The 20,078-nt window shown below is 36.5% G+C and overlaps 1 protein-coding gene across 1 annotated transcript in view; it reads left to right on the top strand.

Annotated features, from left to right (window-relative positions):
• Mical (Molecule interacting with CasL) overlaps positions 1-20,078 on the top strand; it is a 538,428-nt gene that overhangs the window by 327,023 nt on the left and 191,327 nt on the right. The window contains exon 17 of the mRNA XM_090406620.1: positions 7,723-7,915. Coding sequence (XP_090262746.1) covers positions 7,723-7,915 — 193 coding nt within the window. The remainder of the gene's footprint in view (positions 1-7,722; positions 7,916-20,078) is intronic.

Genomic DNA, 20,078 nt, shown 5'->3' with positions numbered 1-20,078 from the left:
ATAGGTGCAGACGATTTTTTGCAGATCATTATTTTTATGGTTATTTAACCTATTTTTATTTAGGAGTGCCCTTTTTTATAATGTCATTGGCTTTTTACTCAAATTTTAGGGCATTACTGATGTTTTATATAGACAGATATATGAAGAACATATAGGAGGAATAATTTGGACATACCTTTGTAGGATGTTGCTGCCTATCTTCTTATTCAGCAGCATCCTAGCATGCAGCAATATACATTCATCTACTGTTAAAGGAAGGAAGTATAATTGAAAGGAAGGGGGTTGGAAAATGTGGGGGGTAGAGAGATATGAGAGAATTATTGGTGAAGCAAGGGGTATGTGAACTTTTTTAAAAAACCCAGGTTTTTTTATATTATTAAAGGTGGGCAGAGAGTTCTTTGGGAGGGTGTGAAAAAGTACTTTTGGGGGAAGGATATGATGAGATAAGATCAGGGGCAGGAGGCAAAGTTTGGATATACAAAGAATGTCCAAATTATGTCCTAAAATTTGAGTAAAAAAGTCAATGAAATTATAAAAAGGGCACTCCTAAACAAAAATAGCCATAAAAAGAATATTTTCTTAGAGGAGTAACATGGGAATTTTCCCAGAAATAATACCTACAACAGTTATCATCCTATATTTACTAAACTTCTGGAATTTCAGTTAATTGCTTCCTAATGAAACTTTTATTCATTCTTGAAATCACACAAGAGAAAGACTAACAGAGAAACTGCTCTCTATAGGATAGCAACATAAATTACTCTTCTTGCATCTCAAATTATGGAACTCTGAAGAAAGCATAATTTCTTCAAGAAACTTCTCTAACTTCAATTTCTGTATGCGAGGACTCCTGAGAAAAGGGTATATGTGGAACTACGGGGGGGGGGCAATTATTATGATGCGCTCAGGAGACAGCTTGCGGGTGTAGCGTGGAATAAGGAGTTAGCTGGAAAAGAGATAAATGCAGCTTGGAAGATTTTCAAAAACTATCTAGTAGATGCAATGTCTAAATATATTCCAAGGGTGAGAAGGTTAAATAAGGTAGGTGTGAGATGGATGAATAAAGAGATTAAGCATGCGATACAGAGAAAAAAGGCATTGTGGAGGCAGCATAAGAGAAGTGGAAGTAACCAATTTAATGAGGTCTACAAAGACCAGGCAAGGAGGGTGACTTGGTTGGTGAGAGTAGCTAAAGAGAGGTGTGAACAGCAGTTAGCTAATGAAGCCAAAAAGAATCCTAGGGAGTTCTTTTGATATGTAGCCAGCTAAAAGAAAGAATGATTATGGAAGGATGACATTTATTGGAGAAAATGGTATAAAGATAGCTGTTGCAGAATGTGTGGTGGAGATACTTAATGAGCAGTTCATAGAGATCTTTCAATCTTGTGAATGTGACTTCATGGAGAGATTGAGAGCAGTTGATGATGGGGAGGAGAGACTGTAAGTGAGCAAGAGGTGTTTGGGGAGTTGAGTAAACTAGATGTAAATAAGGCTGTGGGACTTGATAATATATCACCACATATTCTAAAGGAATGTGCCAGGGAGTTGACATCTGCCTTGACATATTTTTTTAATACGAGTCTTGCACTTGGTCAAGTTCCTAAGGAGTGGAAGGAGGGCAAGATTGTGCCACTTCATAAAGGAGGTGATTGAACTCAAGCATCAAACTATAAGCCTATCTGTGTGTCAGGTGTTGTGGTTAAGTTGTTGGAGAAGCTTGTGAGAACTAGGATCCAGAGTTGGGTTGACAACAATGGTATTGTCTTTGATGGACAGCATGGATTTGCTAAAGGGAGGTCGTGTTTTAGTAATCTACTTACTCATTACAATAAAGTGACTGCTTCCTTGGACAGAGGAGCAGGATACACAGTAATATACTTGGATTTTGCAAAGGCTTTTGATAGAGTACCTCATGATAAGTTGACAGTCAAACTAGAGCAGATGGGGTTGGATATTAGATTAGTGCATTGGATTGGAGACTGGCTATCTGATAGGTATCAACAAGTTGTGTATGGGAGTGCGATATCCAGGAAAAGGAAAGTCACTAGTGGAGTGCCTCAGGGGTCTGTTTTAGGTCCACTGCTGTTTAACTTGTATATTAATGATGTTGGCGAAGATTTGGATGGAGATATTCAGTTGTTTGCAGATGATGCAAAGTTGGGACGAACCATAAAGAGTAGTGAAGATGTTGTGGCCTTGCAAGAAGACTTAAATAAATTGAGTGATTGGGCACAGAAATGGAGATGTGAGTTCAGTGTTGCAAAATGTAAGGTTTTAAAATTTGGAAAACAAAGATGGGATGCAGAATTTATGCTTGGTGAGAATATATTGTTGGAGGTAGAGGAAATAAGAGATCTGGGGGTGATAGTGGATAAGGATCTAAAATTTAGGGGACACATCACCAGAATTGTGAAGACAACACAAAGACTTCTGGGAATGATGCGGAGGACATTGACATGTAGAAGTAGGGAGATTCCTGTTCTGTTGTATAAGGCTTTGATTAGGCCACACATGGACTATTGTGCCCAGATTTGGTCACCTGGTTTTCAGAAGGATGAAGGGATGTTGGAAAGGGTCCAAAAGCGACTGATTAAGGTAGTTTCTGACCTCTGGAATGTTGAGTATGAGGAAAGATTGAGAAGATGTAATTTGCAGAGTCTGGTGGACAGGAGGAAGAGGGGAGATATGATAGAGACCTACAAGTTATTAAGGGGTTGTTATAGGATCAATGGTGGAGAAGTTCTGCAGAGAATAGTGGGAGATCAGGGGGAGAACCAGAGGTCATCCCTGGAAACTATAAAGAGGGTGTGAGTAGGGGAGTGAGAGGCAGGTTTTTTCAGTGCAGAGTTGTGACTGATTGGAATGCCTTGCCTGAGAGCATGGCGTCTGCAAGGAGTTTGAGTGTGTTTAAGACATGGTATGATGAGGTGTGTGTGTGATGAGGGGACCTCCCAGATGAGTCTTTGACTCTATGAGGTCTTGGAGTAATAATAATAATAGTATGAAAGCCACATGTGGCAACATTGAATTATCTATTAAAACTATATCATCACCTTAGAATGAATTAATTTTCTGTGTGAAATCTCATCATTTTCTTCTTTAAAATGTTACCAAAGTTTTATCACATTGGAACAACAACTGTACTTTCTATATAAAAGCTTTTGAAGATACACTGGTGTCCAAAAGCTAAAGACAAACTACATTTTACCTGTATAAGAAAAAATTTTCACAACTACAGCTAAATGTGGACATAAATTTATTGTGACCATCACTAATAAATTATATTACATAAAAAATTTTATAATTTTGTACAAATTAAATTGCAATACATTTTTGGCAGAAGTTACAAATTTCCTAAGGACTCAGTTAAGGAACTATTGTGCAGTTCTTAGAGAGACATCTTAGTATGGAACATGTCCACCCTGAACGGCGATGCAGCTCTCACAATGCTGTATCATGCTTAGCACCAAGTGATTCAGGAGTTCATGAGGTAAACTGTCCCAGTCCTTCTTCATAGCACGGATAAGGCCTTGTTTGTTTTCTTGAGGGGAATTTCAAGCAGTAATGTATCTCCCCATTGCATCACAAATGTGTTCTATGAAGCATGCTAACCATTTGATTTGATTAATATTCTTGGTCTCCAGAAGTATCTCCGCTGCTGGTGTACAATGTGGTGTGGCATTGCCATCCATAAAAATGAATAATTAGCCTACATCATCACAGAACAATCGAACATGATGTTGAAGAACTTGATTGCAATATTGTTCACCAGTCATAGTCCCTTTTTTCCTGCATTTATAGTTTAGTACATCAGTTAATTAAAAATAATGCCCCCCAAGCCATGACCACAGCACTGCTGTATCTATCAAGAACATTCTTGCAATGGTAAGCAGTACCACTTTCATGCCAGATCAAGTGTTGTCTAGAATTGGAGGAAAAACTCAAATGACTCATCTGTAAAGAGTACATGAGTACATTAGCCCATTGGTGTCTTGTTCAATTTTTATGGATACAACACCATCATTAAAAATGTGCTCTACAATGAGCTGTGGATAAAGGAACTTGGACTACAGGCCTTCGGGACTTATAGACCCAATTGTTGCAGATGTCTTGCCACAGTTTGTCGAGATATCCACATACCTGTGCTTGAATGGAGCCAACTTGCTTAAACAGTTTGTTTAGCCAGCCTTTTGCCTTTTTTCCTGTTGAGTGCTACTACGTGACCCCTTTATGTGCAATTAGAATTTTGAATGTCTATTTACTTTCTACTTGAAGTCGTCAGTTGTACAAATTGCCACAAGCTGATTCATCTGAATTTTATTTTATCTTTTGAAATAGTGTTTGTCCTTGGGTGTTGGACTCTAGTGTATAATTAAAACAATATTAGCTGTTAGAAATCGCTTATCAGACTAGGAATCCTAATAAATAATTTTACTGAACCCATTTTTATATGAACTGGAGATCAGTAAAGTTCCTTTTCAGCTATAACTGAAATAAATCTATATGGATTAATGACCGCAATAAACTTCACACATCTCTTTACAGCCTCTGTAGCTCAATCGGTAATGACAAAGCCCTTTGGTCGGAAAGGGCCGAGTTCGATTCCCGTTCATGACGTAAGGAACTTTTATCAGGTCTTTTCGACTAAAAGGTGAGTTAACCGGTCTCGTATGGAGGTGGCGGTTTTTTTTCTGGAAACTTGGATTTTTCATCCCTCAAAACAGGCGACCAGCCCCATGAACAAACACGTCTACAGTCATAAATCATGTACTTAGGGCAAGGAAGACAACGGGGAAACCATCTTGTTTCATAATCATTCCCTGGTAAAATAGCATATTGCTATCCAACCAACCAACCAATCATAAGGTTGAGGACTAAACATACTTATCTCTTTATACATGGATATTCTCCGAGTCAGTTTTCCATATCTAACTTTTCTTCTAATTTCTGTTCAGTCTTCGTATATTGGAAGACAGAAAATCCAGATTTTTCCTTTGTTCCTCTACTTCTACTGAATGCCTAATGATGTTCAATAATGTTCTTTTAACTTCTGTGCATAGTCAAAAATACATTAGAACAGCGTCCACTCCAGTCTGCCATTGGGTGCCGCCATTACTGCCTTCAGTGCTGCACTTGAAACAGTCATAAATACTTAGGGCAAGGAAGACAACAGAAAACCACCTTGTTTCATAATCATTCCCTGGTAAAATAGCATATTGCTATCCAACCAACCAATCATAAGTATGTTTAGTCCTGAAACTTATCTTTTTATACATGGATATCCTCTGAGTCAGTCTTCCATGTCTAACTTTTCTTCTAATTTCTGCTCAGTCTTCGTATATTGAAGACAGGAACTCCAGATTTTTCCTTTGTTCCTCTACTTCTACTGAACGGATGAATGCCTAATGATGTTCAATAATGTTCTTTTAACTTCTGTGCATGGTCAGAAATACATTAGAAAAGCGTCCACTCCAATCTGCCATTGGGTGCCACCATTACTGCCTTCAGCGCTGTACTTGAAATGATAATTTTCTTTTCATAGTGCAGGAAAATTTTTTTTAATAATTTCTGCTCATTAAACTATAATCAGCAGAAATTATAACAGTACTTCATTTCACAATCTTCTCAGACTGATGATAGTAGTGTCTTTTGCTTCTCTTATTATCAACAACATAATTTTTAAATGTTTGTCTGGATTTTCAAACAGCACAAACATTTTAACAATTGACAGTTCATACAAAATTAGAATTAACCTCAAATATTTAATTTAAATGTGTTTATTTTATATCAAAGCAATACTTTAGTAACCAGATATCAGAATAACATTGCAAAACATTTGGCTCACAACATACAAAAACAAACAAATGCATTTCAACAACTTCAAAATACATTATTATTAACTTCTTAACTTTAATTCATGGGGTGTTTAAGGGTCAAATCTGTATAACCAAGAGGAGACCTTCATATAGGAATGCAGAGAACTGACCAGGGCTTCTGATCTGTCCAATCCTCATCTTCTCGTGGTGCACCCTGTTTGGTATCTACCTGGATAATGAACGAACAAGGATGGGCTGGCAACTTGGGATTTAGCCAACCAAATTGTATTCATATTAGCTTAAATCACAAATAAAATGATGGTACAACATGACAGAATTTCATCCCGGCTGGAGATCTAAATAGCAGAGTAGTAAATGATTGTCAGACATACAAAAATATTTTGGGAAAATTTGGAGAAAAGTGCAAAGCTAATAATAATGGCAAATACTTGTTGAATTTTTGCTCAAGACATGGACTGGTTATTACTAACACCATGTTCCAACATAAAAATGTGCACAAATTCACATGGAGAGAAGAGGCAAGGAATAAGAAAAGTCTCATTGACTGTTATCGTTGATGGTGATGTTTTCTCCCTGGTGCAGGACACCAGAGTGTACAGAGGATTTGAAATTGGAAGTGATCACTATTTAGTCTTGAGCAGGATAAAATGAATTTCATATTGAAAAGAAGAACATGTAAGAAAGTTTTAAAGCAAATAAAAGTTGGGATCTGAGAGCTGGGTTAGAAATAAAACACTTGACCAATGATCAAAGACTAGAAACTGCAGATATGAGAGTCCTGAGAAAGATATGGGGCATGAACAGATGGCATCAATGGTAATATCATATTAAAAACGAGGATATTAGGAAAGAACTTAATATTATTAGCATCCAGGAATGTGTTAGCAGAGCTATCTCAAGTGGTACGGTCACTTAAACAGAATGTGAGAGGAAAGATTAGCAAAACAAGTGTTCTATGCCAGGTTGGCAAAATAAAGATGCAGAGGAAGACCAAAGTATATGTGGATTGATAGAGTAAAAAGTGCTTTAGAAGATGGAAATATAAGATTTGATAATATTGGAGTCTTGACAGGTAACAGATCGATTTGGAGTGAAATTGTAGATGGGACTTTAATAATGATGTAAGTTTTTCATGTAGTAGTAGTACTATTATATCCTATACACCTCTAGAGGGTACATGTCAGGAATTTACATTTTTATATTTTAATTTTGTGAGATGTCTGTATTTTAATACAGGTATACAAGGTGATGACAATTGGTTTGTAGTGTTTGATGGAAGACTTTTATCTTGCTTTTTTGGAAATGTTTTTCTATCTCTTTAATTGTTTGCCTCAAGACACCGAAGACTGTCATGAAAAATGACTGAAATTCTGTAGTATATTTAACTATTTTCCGACTGAATCTATTTGAACATTTTAATCAGAAAAAAAATTCGTTTTCCCATTTCTTTAGTGTTATCTTTTCCAACTAATCTCCTTACTTATTCTTTGTTATATCTACTACCTCCTGTAGTCATCTCTCAGTATTTCATTACAGTGGAAGGTTTGCTACAGCAAATGAGTTCCCTAAGCATTTTCTTCCATCTCTTTTGGCTAAAATCTCTTCTTTCTTGAGAGGAACCTAAGCAATCTACCCCCCCCTTTCCCTCCTCCCAAATGGTCTTTACCAACTACCCAGTCTTTCCCCAAACTTATGTCCAGAGCAAGCTACTTTTTTTCCCCACTCTCAACATCAAAAAAATTAAATTATGTAGCATTTGGACAAGCTACTAGGGTACTATTAACTTTACTACCTCAAAATAAAATATAGATTTTTTATTATTATTATTATTTTTACATGGATCAGTTTCTACATAATTCTTAGATGAAATTTCATGCATTTTCAGAGTTCTCAATCACATTCAACTCATTCCCAAGGTGGAAGTGAAATATGCTACTTCTGTCATAAAAGGGTGTATCTGATGGAAAGGCTAAGTGCTGAAGGCTTGTTCTTTCATCGTAGTTGCTTTAAATGTGAATATTGCAGTGCTGTTTTACGGCTGGGAAATTATGCTTTTGACAGAACAGCTGTCTGTGGAGGTATAAAACTTTATTTCTTTTTAATTATTTTAAAACATTTATAGGTTTCTATAAGCTGGAATAACAGCTTGGCCAGTGAAACCTCCAAAGGTTCACTAATTTAGCACACAATAGCTCTGTTTCTTGATATCCTCAAATGTGTATAGTCATATCACTATTCTGTTCATTAAGCTGCTTCAGAAAAGAAAAAAAAAAAACTGTTGAAGATAATATCAAGCAAACATGATTTCTCTAGCCTTTATTGCAAAAGGAACACATAGTATCTTCTTGGACCATCTGTTATCTGACTAAACTTGCGGTTCAGCATTACTAAAAACATGAATAGTGGTTTATCAAGTCAGTACATTTTTTAGAAACATGACTATGTGTGAGTTCACAAGAACCAATGAATAGTTATAAACATCTAATAATGCAGTCACTTACCTTTGTCAGAATTTGCAATAAGCAATTCCTTGCTTTGAGTGACTTTATGGGTAACTTTTCACCCTTAATTAAGTTCATGGAAGGTATTCCAGTATTATTAATAAGTCACTTGTATTTCATCTAATTTTGTCTACAACCTTAGGAGACAGAGATTTTTATACCTTTTTTTTTCAATAAGATAAATTATTTAATTTGTTAAATATTCAAGAAGCCTACAAAATTTGGACCTTTGTTGGTTAGCAAAAGTTCTCCTTTACTTCTAAGAGTGTGGCTTGACAGATTGATGACATAGTGGATTTTGTGTTTCACTGATTGGTTGCATTTTGTTTGTCCTTTGAATAAAAAAAAAGGATAGAACTGAAAAGAGAAAAGATTACCTGCAGAATAATCAGAATACTTCTTTGTACTGTGAACATACTGGTTTCTGATACCAGTATGTTCACGTAACTTACTTAGCTGTCAACTCCTCCTTTCCCGTATATTAGGCCCTAGTGGCCCGTTATGTTCGTATTAGGCATGGCCTATTATGATTTGAAACCGCTACCACTCTGAGGATAAGGTGGTTAGCTCTATACCTACCAGTGTGTCCTATGTCTGTAGCTATCAACTATGATCCCACAAAAGAAATGAAAAACAAAAATACAAAATTGCTGAAAATGGTCACTCCTTGATCTTCTGAGGTTGTGAAAAATTAATATCACGCTAGTCTAGATCACAAAGAGTCTATGGGCTCTCCAAAATCCATTTAAATAACATGCCACTAAGAGACTTGCAAAAGAAATTGATAGTCCAACACATTATTTAGCCAAGAACTTGCTAATAACACTGGAGAAGTTGCTCAGTCTTTCCTCCTACATTAAAAGTAGTCAACACTTTATCACAAGTATTAAACATTATGTTCAATATAATTAATGTGTCCCATAATCAAGTCCACTTTGACATTACTGTCCTCTTTATGAATGTCTCTGTCAATGACATAATTCTCCTTTTACAAGACAAATTTCCTCCTGACATGGCCCTCTGTTTGTGTGCTCTGCTCCAGTTATTTTGTGTGGCAAAACAGCTTCTACTCTCAAAAAGAAGAGACAGTCATGGGCTCATTCCTGTCTTCTCCATTTAAACTTCTGGAAGGAAACATTTAAAGTAGAAAGATCTTGCACTCATTAGTATAAAACCCGTGGTTTGACTTAGGTATGTAAATAAGATGTATTTGTAGTTTGGCACCATGATGATGAAGACTTGAACACTTTCCTCAGCCATTTAAATGAACACAAGTGCGTTCAATTCCTGATAGAAGTAGTAAAACAGTTGTAGTGTTCCTTGGTACACTGCAACTCATCTTAATTCATCTATTAGCTTTTATACAGGGGTTTTATATTATTTTCTCTTCATGTTACATCATGATAACTGGGAATTCTACATTCTTAAGGTATCAGGGTGTAACAAAGGCCCCCCCTATAAACAAAAAAATTTTTGTAAAAAATTCTTTTTTGAAGTGTTCCCCCCTCTCATATATGCCGGTCTTTCTGGGGATGAACCTTCCATTCTCTCTAGGCCTTAGAGCATATCTAGATTGGACAAACTTTTTTCTTCTGTCACTGGCTGTGCTTCCTTCTCGTATCTCTGTTGAACTTAACATGTATCTTATGTCACTCTGTGCCTTATCCTTCTGATTACATTTGACTACACTGCTATCTTGTAATGTATTGGACCTAATTCCATTTTCATTTGAATTATTCATAAATCTTGCACAATCTGTGAGTATGTGGGCAGCCTTCATAGCAAGAGGTAAATCCCAAACTAATAACTCACTTATTGCCCTTCTAAGCTTGAATATAAAACATAAGAAGTCGGCATAAATAAACTGCCGCTTAGATTGTACATTTACTTCGCGTCTCCTGTTCATGTTCCACCTTGAGTATTTAAAGTAACCTCTAGATCTTTCAAATCTCTCAATTAAGTTCACAGCGATTGTTCCCTGACTACTTTCCCCTAATTTCCTTTCCTCTACAGTTTGATTATCTACTTCTTTGACGTTTGTTATGAGGTAAGTCTCCGTCTGGCTGTTGTCTTCGGATGTTGAAGTTAATGAAGAATCAATCTGGTTATCAATACATTCTTCATTATCCCTCTTAGACTGTACACTTTGTACGATGTTAGTCTCATTTTTCATTCTGCCTTGATGTGATTCCCTAACGTTCCTTCCCTTATTATTTCTCTCTTTACATGACCGCTTTCTTCCCATAAGGAACATTTCATTACGAGAGAAGTTGCATGAGAATTTATACTTCTCTAGAAATCTTATTCCCAAAATGATTTGTGACCTTGGGCGAGATGTCCTAGGGAGGACCAACAACTCCTGCCAAACACACATATTAAACTCAGGTAGGTATATTTTCACTCTAACCTTCTTGTTTACATAAACATTTGAGGTCGATATCCCTGATAATCTGATCGGCCTCTTTAAATTGCAAACCTTGTATCTTACCCTTAATTATCATTTTCGACTTTCTTTGTTGCTCATGATTTCTTTGTCTACCTTCATAATTATGAGGAGTTTGCCCAAACTTCGACTCATTTCTATTATTTCTCATGGAGGGTCTCCTATTACTAAAACAATTACGAGCTAAGTGCCCTATCTTGTTACAATTAAAGCATCTAGGAGTCTCCCTTCTGTCTCCTTGTTCATTATTTCTCTGTGTTTGGGGTAGAGACACTTCAGGTTTCCTTTCTGTCACTGCCGCCAACCTTTGCATTACATCATCCAGACGGTTCAACATAGGCTGTTGAAATGTTTCTACTTCTAGTCTGATTAATTCATTAGACTTTTCTGGTTGATGGATAGATGATTTCGAAGTCTTATCTGTGACTGCCGCCAGCTGTTTCAGTACAGCATCAAGACGGTTCATCATCGGCTGTTGTAATCGTTCGACCTCTTGTCTTACCATTTCATTAGTCCTCTCTGTCTGAGATATATCTGATCTTGAGGGCCTTTTTGTTACTGCCGCCAGCTGCTTCAGTGCAGCATCAAGACGGTCTATTAAGGGCTGTTGTAACTGTTCCACTTCTTGTTTTATTATAGAATGTACGTCTATGTTTGTTAGTCCTACTTGTTTATGGATGTTTAATTCATTTTCAGTTACTTGATTAACGTTGACTGATTTTTCTCTTTCTCCCTCATTATCCTTTTGATCATTAGTAGTCTTGCTCTCTTTATTATGTCCTTGCCCCTTTTCAGAATTGTCCTTCTCTTCAATTATGTTTGTTGACCTGGAACATGTGCGGGATGGAGGTCTCCGAGCAATTGTTCACATTCCTTTACAGCATCGTAACATTCTCTTAAATTGGATAATCTCTTATCGAATGCCTTTTCCTTTAACTCAGGTTTGACTCCCTGTCTGAATTGTTGGAAAATGGCCCAGTCCAAGTGAGGCTTTTCTTCACTAAGGATACTCAGGGTACTAGCTATCGTCAGTAACCTGTTATGGAACTCAGCCACACTTTCCTTTTCCTTCTGAGAGCACCTCTGGAGCTTCCATAAGTTAGGTCCCAAGCTTCCCAGTTTTGAGAACTCAGAAATTAGGACTGTCTTAAATCGGGAGTAATCCAGGGTTTCCTTGAGAATGGGGGAAGAATACAGGAAAGTTTTAGCCTTTCCCACCAGTTTACTTCGGAGTAAGACTAGCAACTGAAAATCAGTCCATCCTCCAACTCTTCTATATAACTAAAAAAATTTAGGACGTCATCAGTCTCCTCGCCCGAAAATTGTGGGAACACCTGCTGTGGATTAATATAACGAAAAAATTCGCTGTTGCCCATGTCTAAACTACTGGAGGGTTCAGTCATACTTGCATCCAATTTACACTAATTTACTCTCTAAAATTCTCAACAAAACTTAACTAAACTTCTACCTTTCAGTTGTCTGATCTGCAACCAAAACCAACTTGTTGTGAATAGCTTGTAATTAATATTTAATTAGCTAAACTACATCCTGCCAACTGCGCCATTTATGTTGTGTCCCAATTTACGATTATTATCCTATCTAGTGAAATTATGCTTATCTATGTTCAACTTTTATCTATGTATGAGATATCACCCCAAAATACAAATATTTAAATTATTTCTCCCCTTAGTGTCCCTAATATTTATATTATGCTGCGCCTTTTGGGACATTTAGTTTGAGATATTAAATACAAAAACAAGGAGCAATTACTAAAATATGTCTGAATGTGAAACAATATTGCAGTCGTGACACTTTATCTCGTTTCTTAACACATTAATTTCCTGCGTGATTAGGTTCGTACGTTTTTCAAGTCGTGCATTGGGCAGCAATTTCAGACAACTGTTTTATCAATGAACAAAGGTTTATTAAACTCATTAGTATGGTACAATTCAATTTCTAATATAATTCAATTCAATACTAAGAAAATATTTACAAAATAACATTAGCTAATCATAAATATTTGGCTAAGATCCTATATGGGTAATACGATCATGCCGCCATATCAAATTCAACACGTTTTTCAAGTCGTGCATTGGGCAGCAATTTCAGACAACTGTTTTATCAATGAACAAAGGTTTATTAAACTCATTAGTATGGTACAATTTAATTTCTAATATAATTCAATTCAATACTAAGAAAATATTTACAAAATAACATTAGCTAATCACAAATATTTGGCTAAGATCCTATATGGGTAATACGATCATGCCGCCATATCAAATTCAACACATACAATCATATGTATAATCTTCTATCTAATTAACACTTTAGCTAACCCTATATTAGTCCGAATATGCTATATGCTGTAGCACATGGACATATGTTCAACTCACTCTATTTAACTATCTAAAACTATGTAGATAACTTATCCTTTCACTGTACTAGCACATAACTTTGACATTTAAACTTTCCTATACGTTACAATACACATGCATAATCCTCAGGACACAAGAATTACTTATATAATATTAATATTAACAAGCATACTTTCATTATAATCAGTCATGTACTAAAGTCCTAGTATAAATTTCCTTAGTCTCTTCAACATTTCAGTAATAGAATAATGATAACAATTACAGATGATTTTTAGTTAACACGAGATTTTACAGTACCTTTTCCTCTTGAGTTTTCTATATTGGCCTCTACCTTTTACCGATTGAACTATCCTGGTATGATCTCTCCTATAATTTGTTACTCCTAAGTTCTTTTGGCATTGAACTGTGCTTACGCGATCTTAACTTTTCGTTCTTGAATTAAGGACACTTTTAGAATCATCTATACAATGGCTGTGAAACTCACCACGTGGACACAGACTTTTTTTACAGATTTCCTTTTTTCATAGTTGTCACTGGATTATGAAACACATAATTAATGCCTTCTTTCCTTTAGCTAAATGGCATGCCTTGTTTCTTATCATAGGAAATAGGAATCGAAATCCCGCTCACTATTGTTTCCTTGTTGTGACAACGGAGATTAACTCCAATCCCGCCACTCAGAAAAACCACGCGAAACCTATACGAAAGAGCTCATGAAGAAACTATCTGGGAAAAAGCCCCTTTGGGGGGGGGGGGGGTTCTAACCCTTTTATACCTTGACTCCTAACGGCACCCACTTTAATTTCTTTTCTCCACCCCTTACTTGATTCGACTTCACCGACCAATTAGGGTGGCGTTTTTCTGCCAAACATCCTTTGGTCGGCGAGCTCGTGATGATGTCTCAAATTCAGGAATTGACCCTGAGCGATAGTCTATTGTTTTTCTTTTGCTAGCCTCTAAATTAATCCTCCTTCCAAATTTTTAAGAATTTACTTAATATTTTAATCTGTAGCCTCTCACATACAATTTCCTATTACTAATCTTTTCTGTTTTACTTAGCTAATTGTTTTATATCGCAACTGTAATATTTTCCTTCTTTTATTATTTAGTTCTTCAAACACTTTTTTTTATATTTATATTTTACTTGGATGCAAGAATATTTTTCTTTCCTTTAGATAATTCATCTATTAGCTTTTATACAGGGGTTTTATTTTATTTTCTCTTCATGTTACACCATGATAACTGGGAATTCTACATTCTTAAGGTATCAGGGTGTAACACAACTATAGCTTCTGCAGCCATCAAAAAACTTGAGTTTTTTTTGCAAAAGAGATACTTTACAGCTGCTAACTCTATACAAAGCCCAAATCCTCCCAGCCATGGAATATTGCTCCCAGATTTGGAGTTGTGCACCAAAATTCTCTCTAAAATTGCTCAACTCTATCCAGAAGAGAGCAATTCAGCTAATCAGTGATCCCTATTTTGCAAACCCACTTCAATCCCTCTTTCACAGACACTCAGTTTCAGTCTTGTGCCTCTTCTACAAATACTTTCATGGACAGTGCTCTGCTGAATTGGCCAGTATTATTTCTCCACTCTCCTCGAAAATCATTAAAACAAAAGCCTCTGCTGACCAACACCCTTTTACAGTCCATCTTAAAACTCACCAAATCAACTTCATTGCCTTCTCTTTTATTCTATCTACTCTTCTGTCCTTTGGAACAGTCCCCCCACTCTGCCTTCTCCAAAGATTACAATCCTCAGCTGTTGAAGCAAAATGTGAACAGACTCCTCCTTTCTTCTATTCCTCTTGTCCACACATGGACTAGTGTGCTATATGTCTTCTGGCCTTTTGTAATTATTATGTAATGGTAAACTACTAAGTAGCAGTCTTATTAAAATTAAAATAAAAGCCATAATCTCTAAAAACAAATATCATTATTACCAAAGCCAACAAGTAATGCTACTATCATTCGTAACAAAACAGTTTACTTAGTCTAAGTTAAAACAAAATAACAGAATTACTTACTTGGCTGACAGAAACTGTTAAAAACCTGTTATCATATGCCTACACTCCTAGGATTTACTTCCAAAAATACACAAAAATTACATCCCACTGTGGTCAACAGTAAGAAGAACTGACAGTCCCAATTATCGCTTAGCTGAGAAACTAGTGTGGTACTAAGTTATTCCCCCTCCTATGCAATAAACATACATACAACATGTCTTAAACAAAATTAAGAGCATCAGGCTCAACAACAATGATTTATTAGACTGCTTTGACACAGTTGTCCTTTTCACAAATTACCAGTCACTGATACTATTTTTTTTTTTTTATACAGAATAAATTTCCACCCATTATCACAGCACTCTTCCCCTGTACTACTTTGCTTTGCTTTGCTTATTTTGTGTGGCTAACTTTTACCTACAAAAATAAGGTATTGCTATGGACTCACCACTCCCCATTATCCCTTAGCTACAATAGGAAAACAATCAACAAAATATTTCACAAGATTGCAACCAACAATAAAAATTATTAGAGCAAGTCCTGAGCCATTGCTTGTGTTAGAATATCTGAGACAACAGAACACTGCAAAAGTCCAAACCACCTGCAAAATTAAAGTCAGTTCAACTAATCTATAGAATCCCTTTCTCCCTTGTTCATCTAGCGATATAATAAATGTGGTGCACCTGTAACTTATCCTACACAGTAAGAAACAGTACAGTCCTAATAAGAAAATATAAGCAATATATAATTATGAAAAATCAGGCCTTCTGATTATGCTACAGATTTGATCAGAAAGACACCACCATTCTTTACAAAAGAAAATGTAAAGACGTATCCCAGTTTCAATAAAAAATAATGACTTGGAAGGCCCATCTCTAGTGTATGAGGTTAGCGCACAGGTTTCAGCACTCGATAAATTACATGGAGATAATTTGCTTTTAAAAAGTGAAGCAGCAACTTCATAGCATAGTTTATTAGCATTTATTTGCTGAAACCCATACACTAACCTCATTAAGAAAAAATAGCAATATATCTATTTCAAAAGCTGATAAAGGAAAAGCAGTAGTGGTAATGGATAAGGCTGACTATGAGAGAAAAGTAGACTGCCTTTTGCAAGATACCTCCACCTATCAAGAAATCAATCATAACGCAATCAATACAAAAACGCAAATTAAACAATTAAATAAGCTGCTTGATGAAGTTGTCAGTTGATCAAAATACTGTGGACAAGTTATGCACTCATTTTGGAAGAACGCCTCGTTTATATGGCCTTCCAAAAATTCATAAAGAAGGTTATCCAGTTTTACATTCAGGATATTTCAGCTGGAAAAACAAGACTTATAAACAAGTTGAAGGTACTGCAATGGGTAGCCCTCTGTCTCCACCTTTGGCAAACTATTTTTTCAACTATCTGGAAGACACCTTGTTCTCGTCCATTCATCCCCAACCCTCACTTTGGTTTCGCTATGTTGATGATGTATTTGCTATTTGGTCACATTCTGAAGAGGAACTTACTACTTTCCTACAACAGATCAATAGCCTTCACCCACGCATTCAGTTCACCATGGAAAAAGAAAAGGCTGGTAGTTTACCACTCTTGGACATCCTTCTTACATGCACAGCCTCTGATAATTTATCAACTGGTGTTTATCGAAAACCTACCTTTACTAGCAGATACATTCATCAAAAGTCTGCTCATCACACCTCTCAAAAAATTGGTGTTATCAAGTCTTTCATTAATAGAGAATTTATGTGCTCCTCTCCCTCAAGCTTACAACAAGAACTTTTCACTATCAAAAAGTTAATGGAATTTAATGGTTACAACCCTAATCAAATCCAGCAGATAATTGACTCCTATGTTCCAACACCTCAGGATTCTTCAACATACCGCAAGGTTCCAATCCCTTATAAATTTTGAAGAAGTATCATCTCATTCCTACATATTTTCCAATCAACAAAATTTCTCACCTGTTGCCATCTATAAAAGACAAACTGTCACCTCTATCATTAGCTGCTGTTTTCCAGATGCTGTGTGAATGTAATCTAACATACTTTGGACAAACAGGCCGTTCTGTGGAAAAAAGTATTAACAAACAGCAATATTATATCAAATATATGAAACTTCAAAAGTCTGGTTTGGCACAACATAGTATTGACACTAAACACAATATCCATTGGGATAAAGCTCGTCTTCTCCATAGATGTAAGTTTAAATATGAACGCCTTTTTCAAAGAAAGTTGCGAAGCCCTTTTACATTGGTCAAATCTGAATCGAAATGATTGTCTCTCTCTCCCAAAAGTTTGGGAGATTCTTATCTTATATAACCATCAAAAAATTTGTTTTTAAGAATCATTTTAATAATATTTTTATGAATATTAATTTCTAGCATGTGACAGCAGTTTTTAATTGGTAATCCACCAACTGTTATGTATTTTGTATTCCATTTCTTTGAATTGCTTGTTGTCTACACTGATGATGTACTGTTAATTTCAGTATGAAATATTTGTACTTTTATTTCATGAAAGTTAATTACTGTAGTTATCATGTAATTTATTATTTATCTTTAACTTAGTTTTTTTCCAAATGCTATCAGTATGTGAGGTTGTGATTTAATGTGACATTAAGGGGGCAAAGGTTGCTTTCATAAATTAGTTCTGTTGCAGAAGTTTATCTATGTGATTCATGGATATTTGTATGGAAAGTTGAAACAACAGTTTTACTGGAGTTATGGGACAGTCTCCAGGTTTCAAAATAGTTTTGCAGTAGAGCAAAATAGCTTTGCTAATTGTTTCCTTCAAGGCCAAGTTTGGCCTTGAAGAAAATATTGGCTTGGGTTGTGATTGCTATGTCATTAGCCTAGATAAACTTTCAACTTGCTATTGGATCGATATTACTTGTATAAGGTTAAATGGATCTGGAGCAAGTCAGATGTGAATAATAAAATCTATTGTCTCTACAAAAACTTTTTTATAGAGACAATTTTTGTGGCAGTCCATCCTGCAGGATAAATGTTCTACTTTTTTGTGATTTCAGATGAACCTTTATTTTACTATTGGAGAGCATTTGTTCTAGTGGTTTTAGAGTTTTGTGGCAATTTATTATATTTAAGTTTTTTTTAATACATTAAGCCTTGCTGTGGATGCAGTTTTTGTTGGATTTGGCTTAAAGTACTCTTCCAGGATGTTCAGGGTTGATTCCAGGTTGGCAAAGGAAGTAGACTGATGTAGGATTGCTAGGTCATCAGCGTACATATACTTGATTGAGCTGGTATGTGGTAAGTTGTACACATAGATCTTAAAGAGTAAAGGGGCTAACACAGAGCCCTGTCGGAGACTATTGTGAAGGAATCTGGGCCTGCTCTTTTTTCCACCAAAATGGAACTGGATCTTTCTGTTGGAAAGAATGGATTCAAAAAGCTGGAAAGTTTGTTCTTTTGCACCTTATAATACTTCCTAGCTTTAGGAAGAGGCCCTTGATCCAGACTGTATCGTAAGTTGATGTTAGGTCAACGAAAGTGGCTCTGGATTTAAGTTTCTTCCTGAAGCCTGCTTCAATTTGTGTTGTCAGGGCCAGGACCTGTTCACAGCAACTTCTTCCTGGCCTGAAGCTAGCTTGTTCAATTAGGAGTGCTTTTTCCATGAGTGGTGAAATTCTTTTAAGGAGAATTCTTTCAAAGAGCTTAAAGGTGGAGCAAAGCAAGGAGATAGATCGTTAATTTTTGACATCATTTGAATCCTTCCCTGGTTTGGGCATGCAATTATTTTGGCTTCCCACCACAGATTTGGTAGTTTTCCAGTCATTATAATTTTTGAGAAAAGGGCAGCCAACCATGTTTGGCCTAGTTGTCCGAGATTAGAAACTCAGGGAGGATACCATCCACTCCTGCTGCCTTGCCATTCTTGGTGAGTTTTAAGGCTACCTGTACCTCATCCCAAGATACTGGGTGTACAAGTTCAGGAAGTTTGGGGACCACCTTCAGGATTTGTCTGATGGTTGCACAGTAATTTTCCTGATAGAGATGGGACGTATCTTGGAGGTTTTCAATAAATGATTAGTCATTTGATCAGGAGTTATCTCTGTTGTTTTGTGTGTTGTTGGTTCTGCCCCACCTAATTTTCTCAGAAGTGACCAACTTTTCCAGTTAGATGTGGTGAAATCGAGTTCGTGGGTAGTTGAGATCCAGCTTTCCTTTCTTTTTTATCCAGCATTGCTATGAGCTCCTTATTCTTGGCTAAAAATTCTTGGCTAAAAGTTCCTCAGTTTCTCTACTCCAACATGGGATGTATTGCTTTCTGTAGCCTCTAGGAATGGAGGCTTTGGCTGCAGTTATGATTAGTTTAACAAATCTTGGATAGCAATTAGGTATGGGTGGAATTGCTCTAATGGTTTGATCGATTTGTTTCTCAAATGCATTCCAGTTGGACCTAAGAAGGTTCCATCTAGCGATTGGTGTTCTGCTGATGGCTGGGATTGATGTGCCTGTCTTTATTAGTATAGGACAATGCTGACTATTAGGGAATCTGTTGAGGATGGTTCTGGTTATTGGCAGAGGGTGGTCTTTAGAGACTATGCACAGATCTGGGGTGTGGGTTCTGTTCCATCTGGCTGAGTGGAGAGTGCCTTCCTGCTTGACATCTTAAATCAAATACAGGTTATATGTATCCATCCAGTTAACTAGATTATTGCTGTCCTGGTTGTTAGAGGAATAGCCCCACATGGTGTGATGAGAGTTGAGGTCACCAGCATAGATAGCGGGGGGGGGGGGGGGGTCCATCTGATCAGGCCAGGATTGTGATGATGGTTTGTAGACATTGTAGATGGTGATATTTTGAACTTTAATACCTATGGAGTATTCTGCATCAGGTACACATTGGGTTATCTCCTTGAAGCCAGACCATGCTTGGGACGGCAGT

This window comes from Typopeltis vanoorti, chromosome 16 (genome assembly GCF_054136105.1).
Source record: "Typopeltis vanoorti isolate ZY-2024b chromosome 16, IOZ_Tvanoo_1.0, whole genome shotgun sequence".
NCBI classification, from domain to species: Eukaryota; Metazoa; Arthropoda; class Arachnida; order Uropygi; family Thelyphonidae; genus Typopeltis; species Typopeltis vanoorti.
The sequence above is the reverse complement of the archived record's forward strand: the minus strand, read 5'-3'. Positions and strand labels throughout refer to the sequence as shown.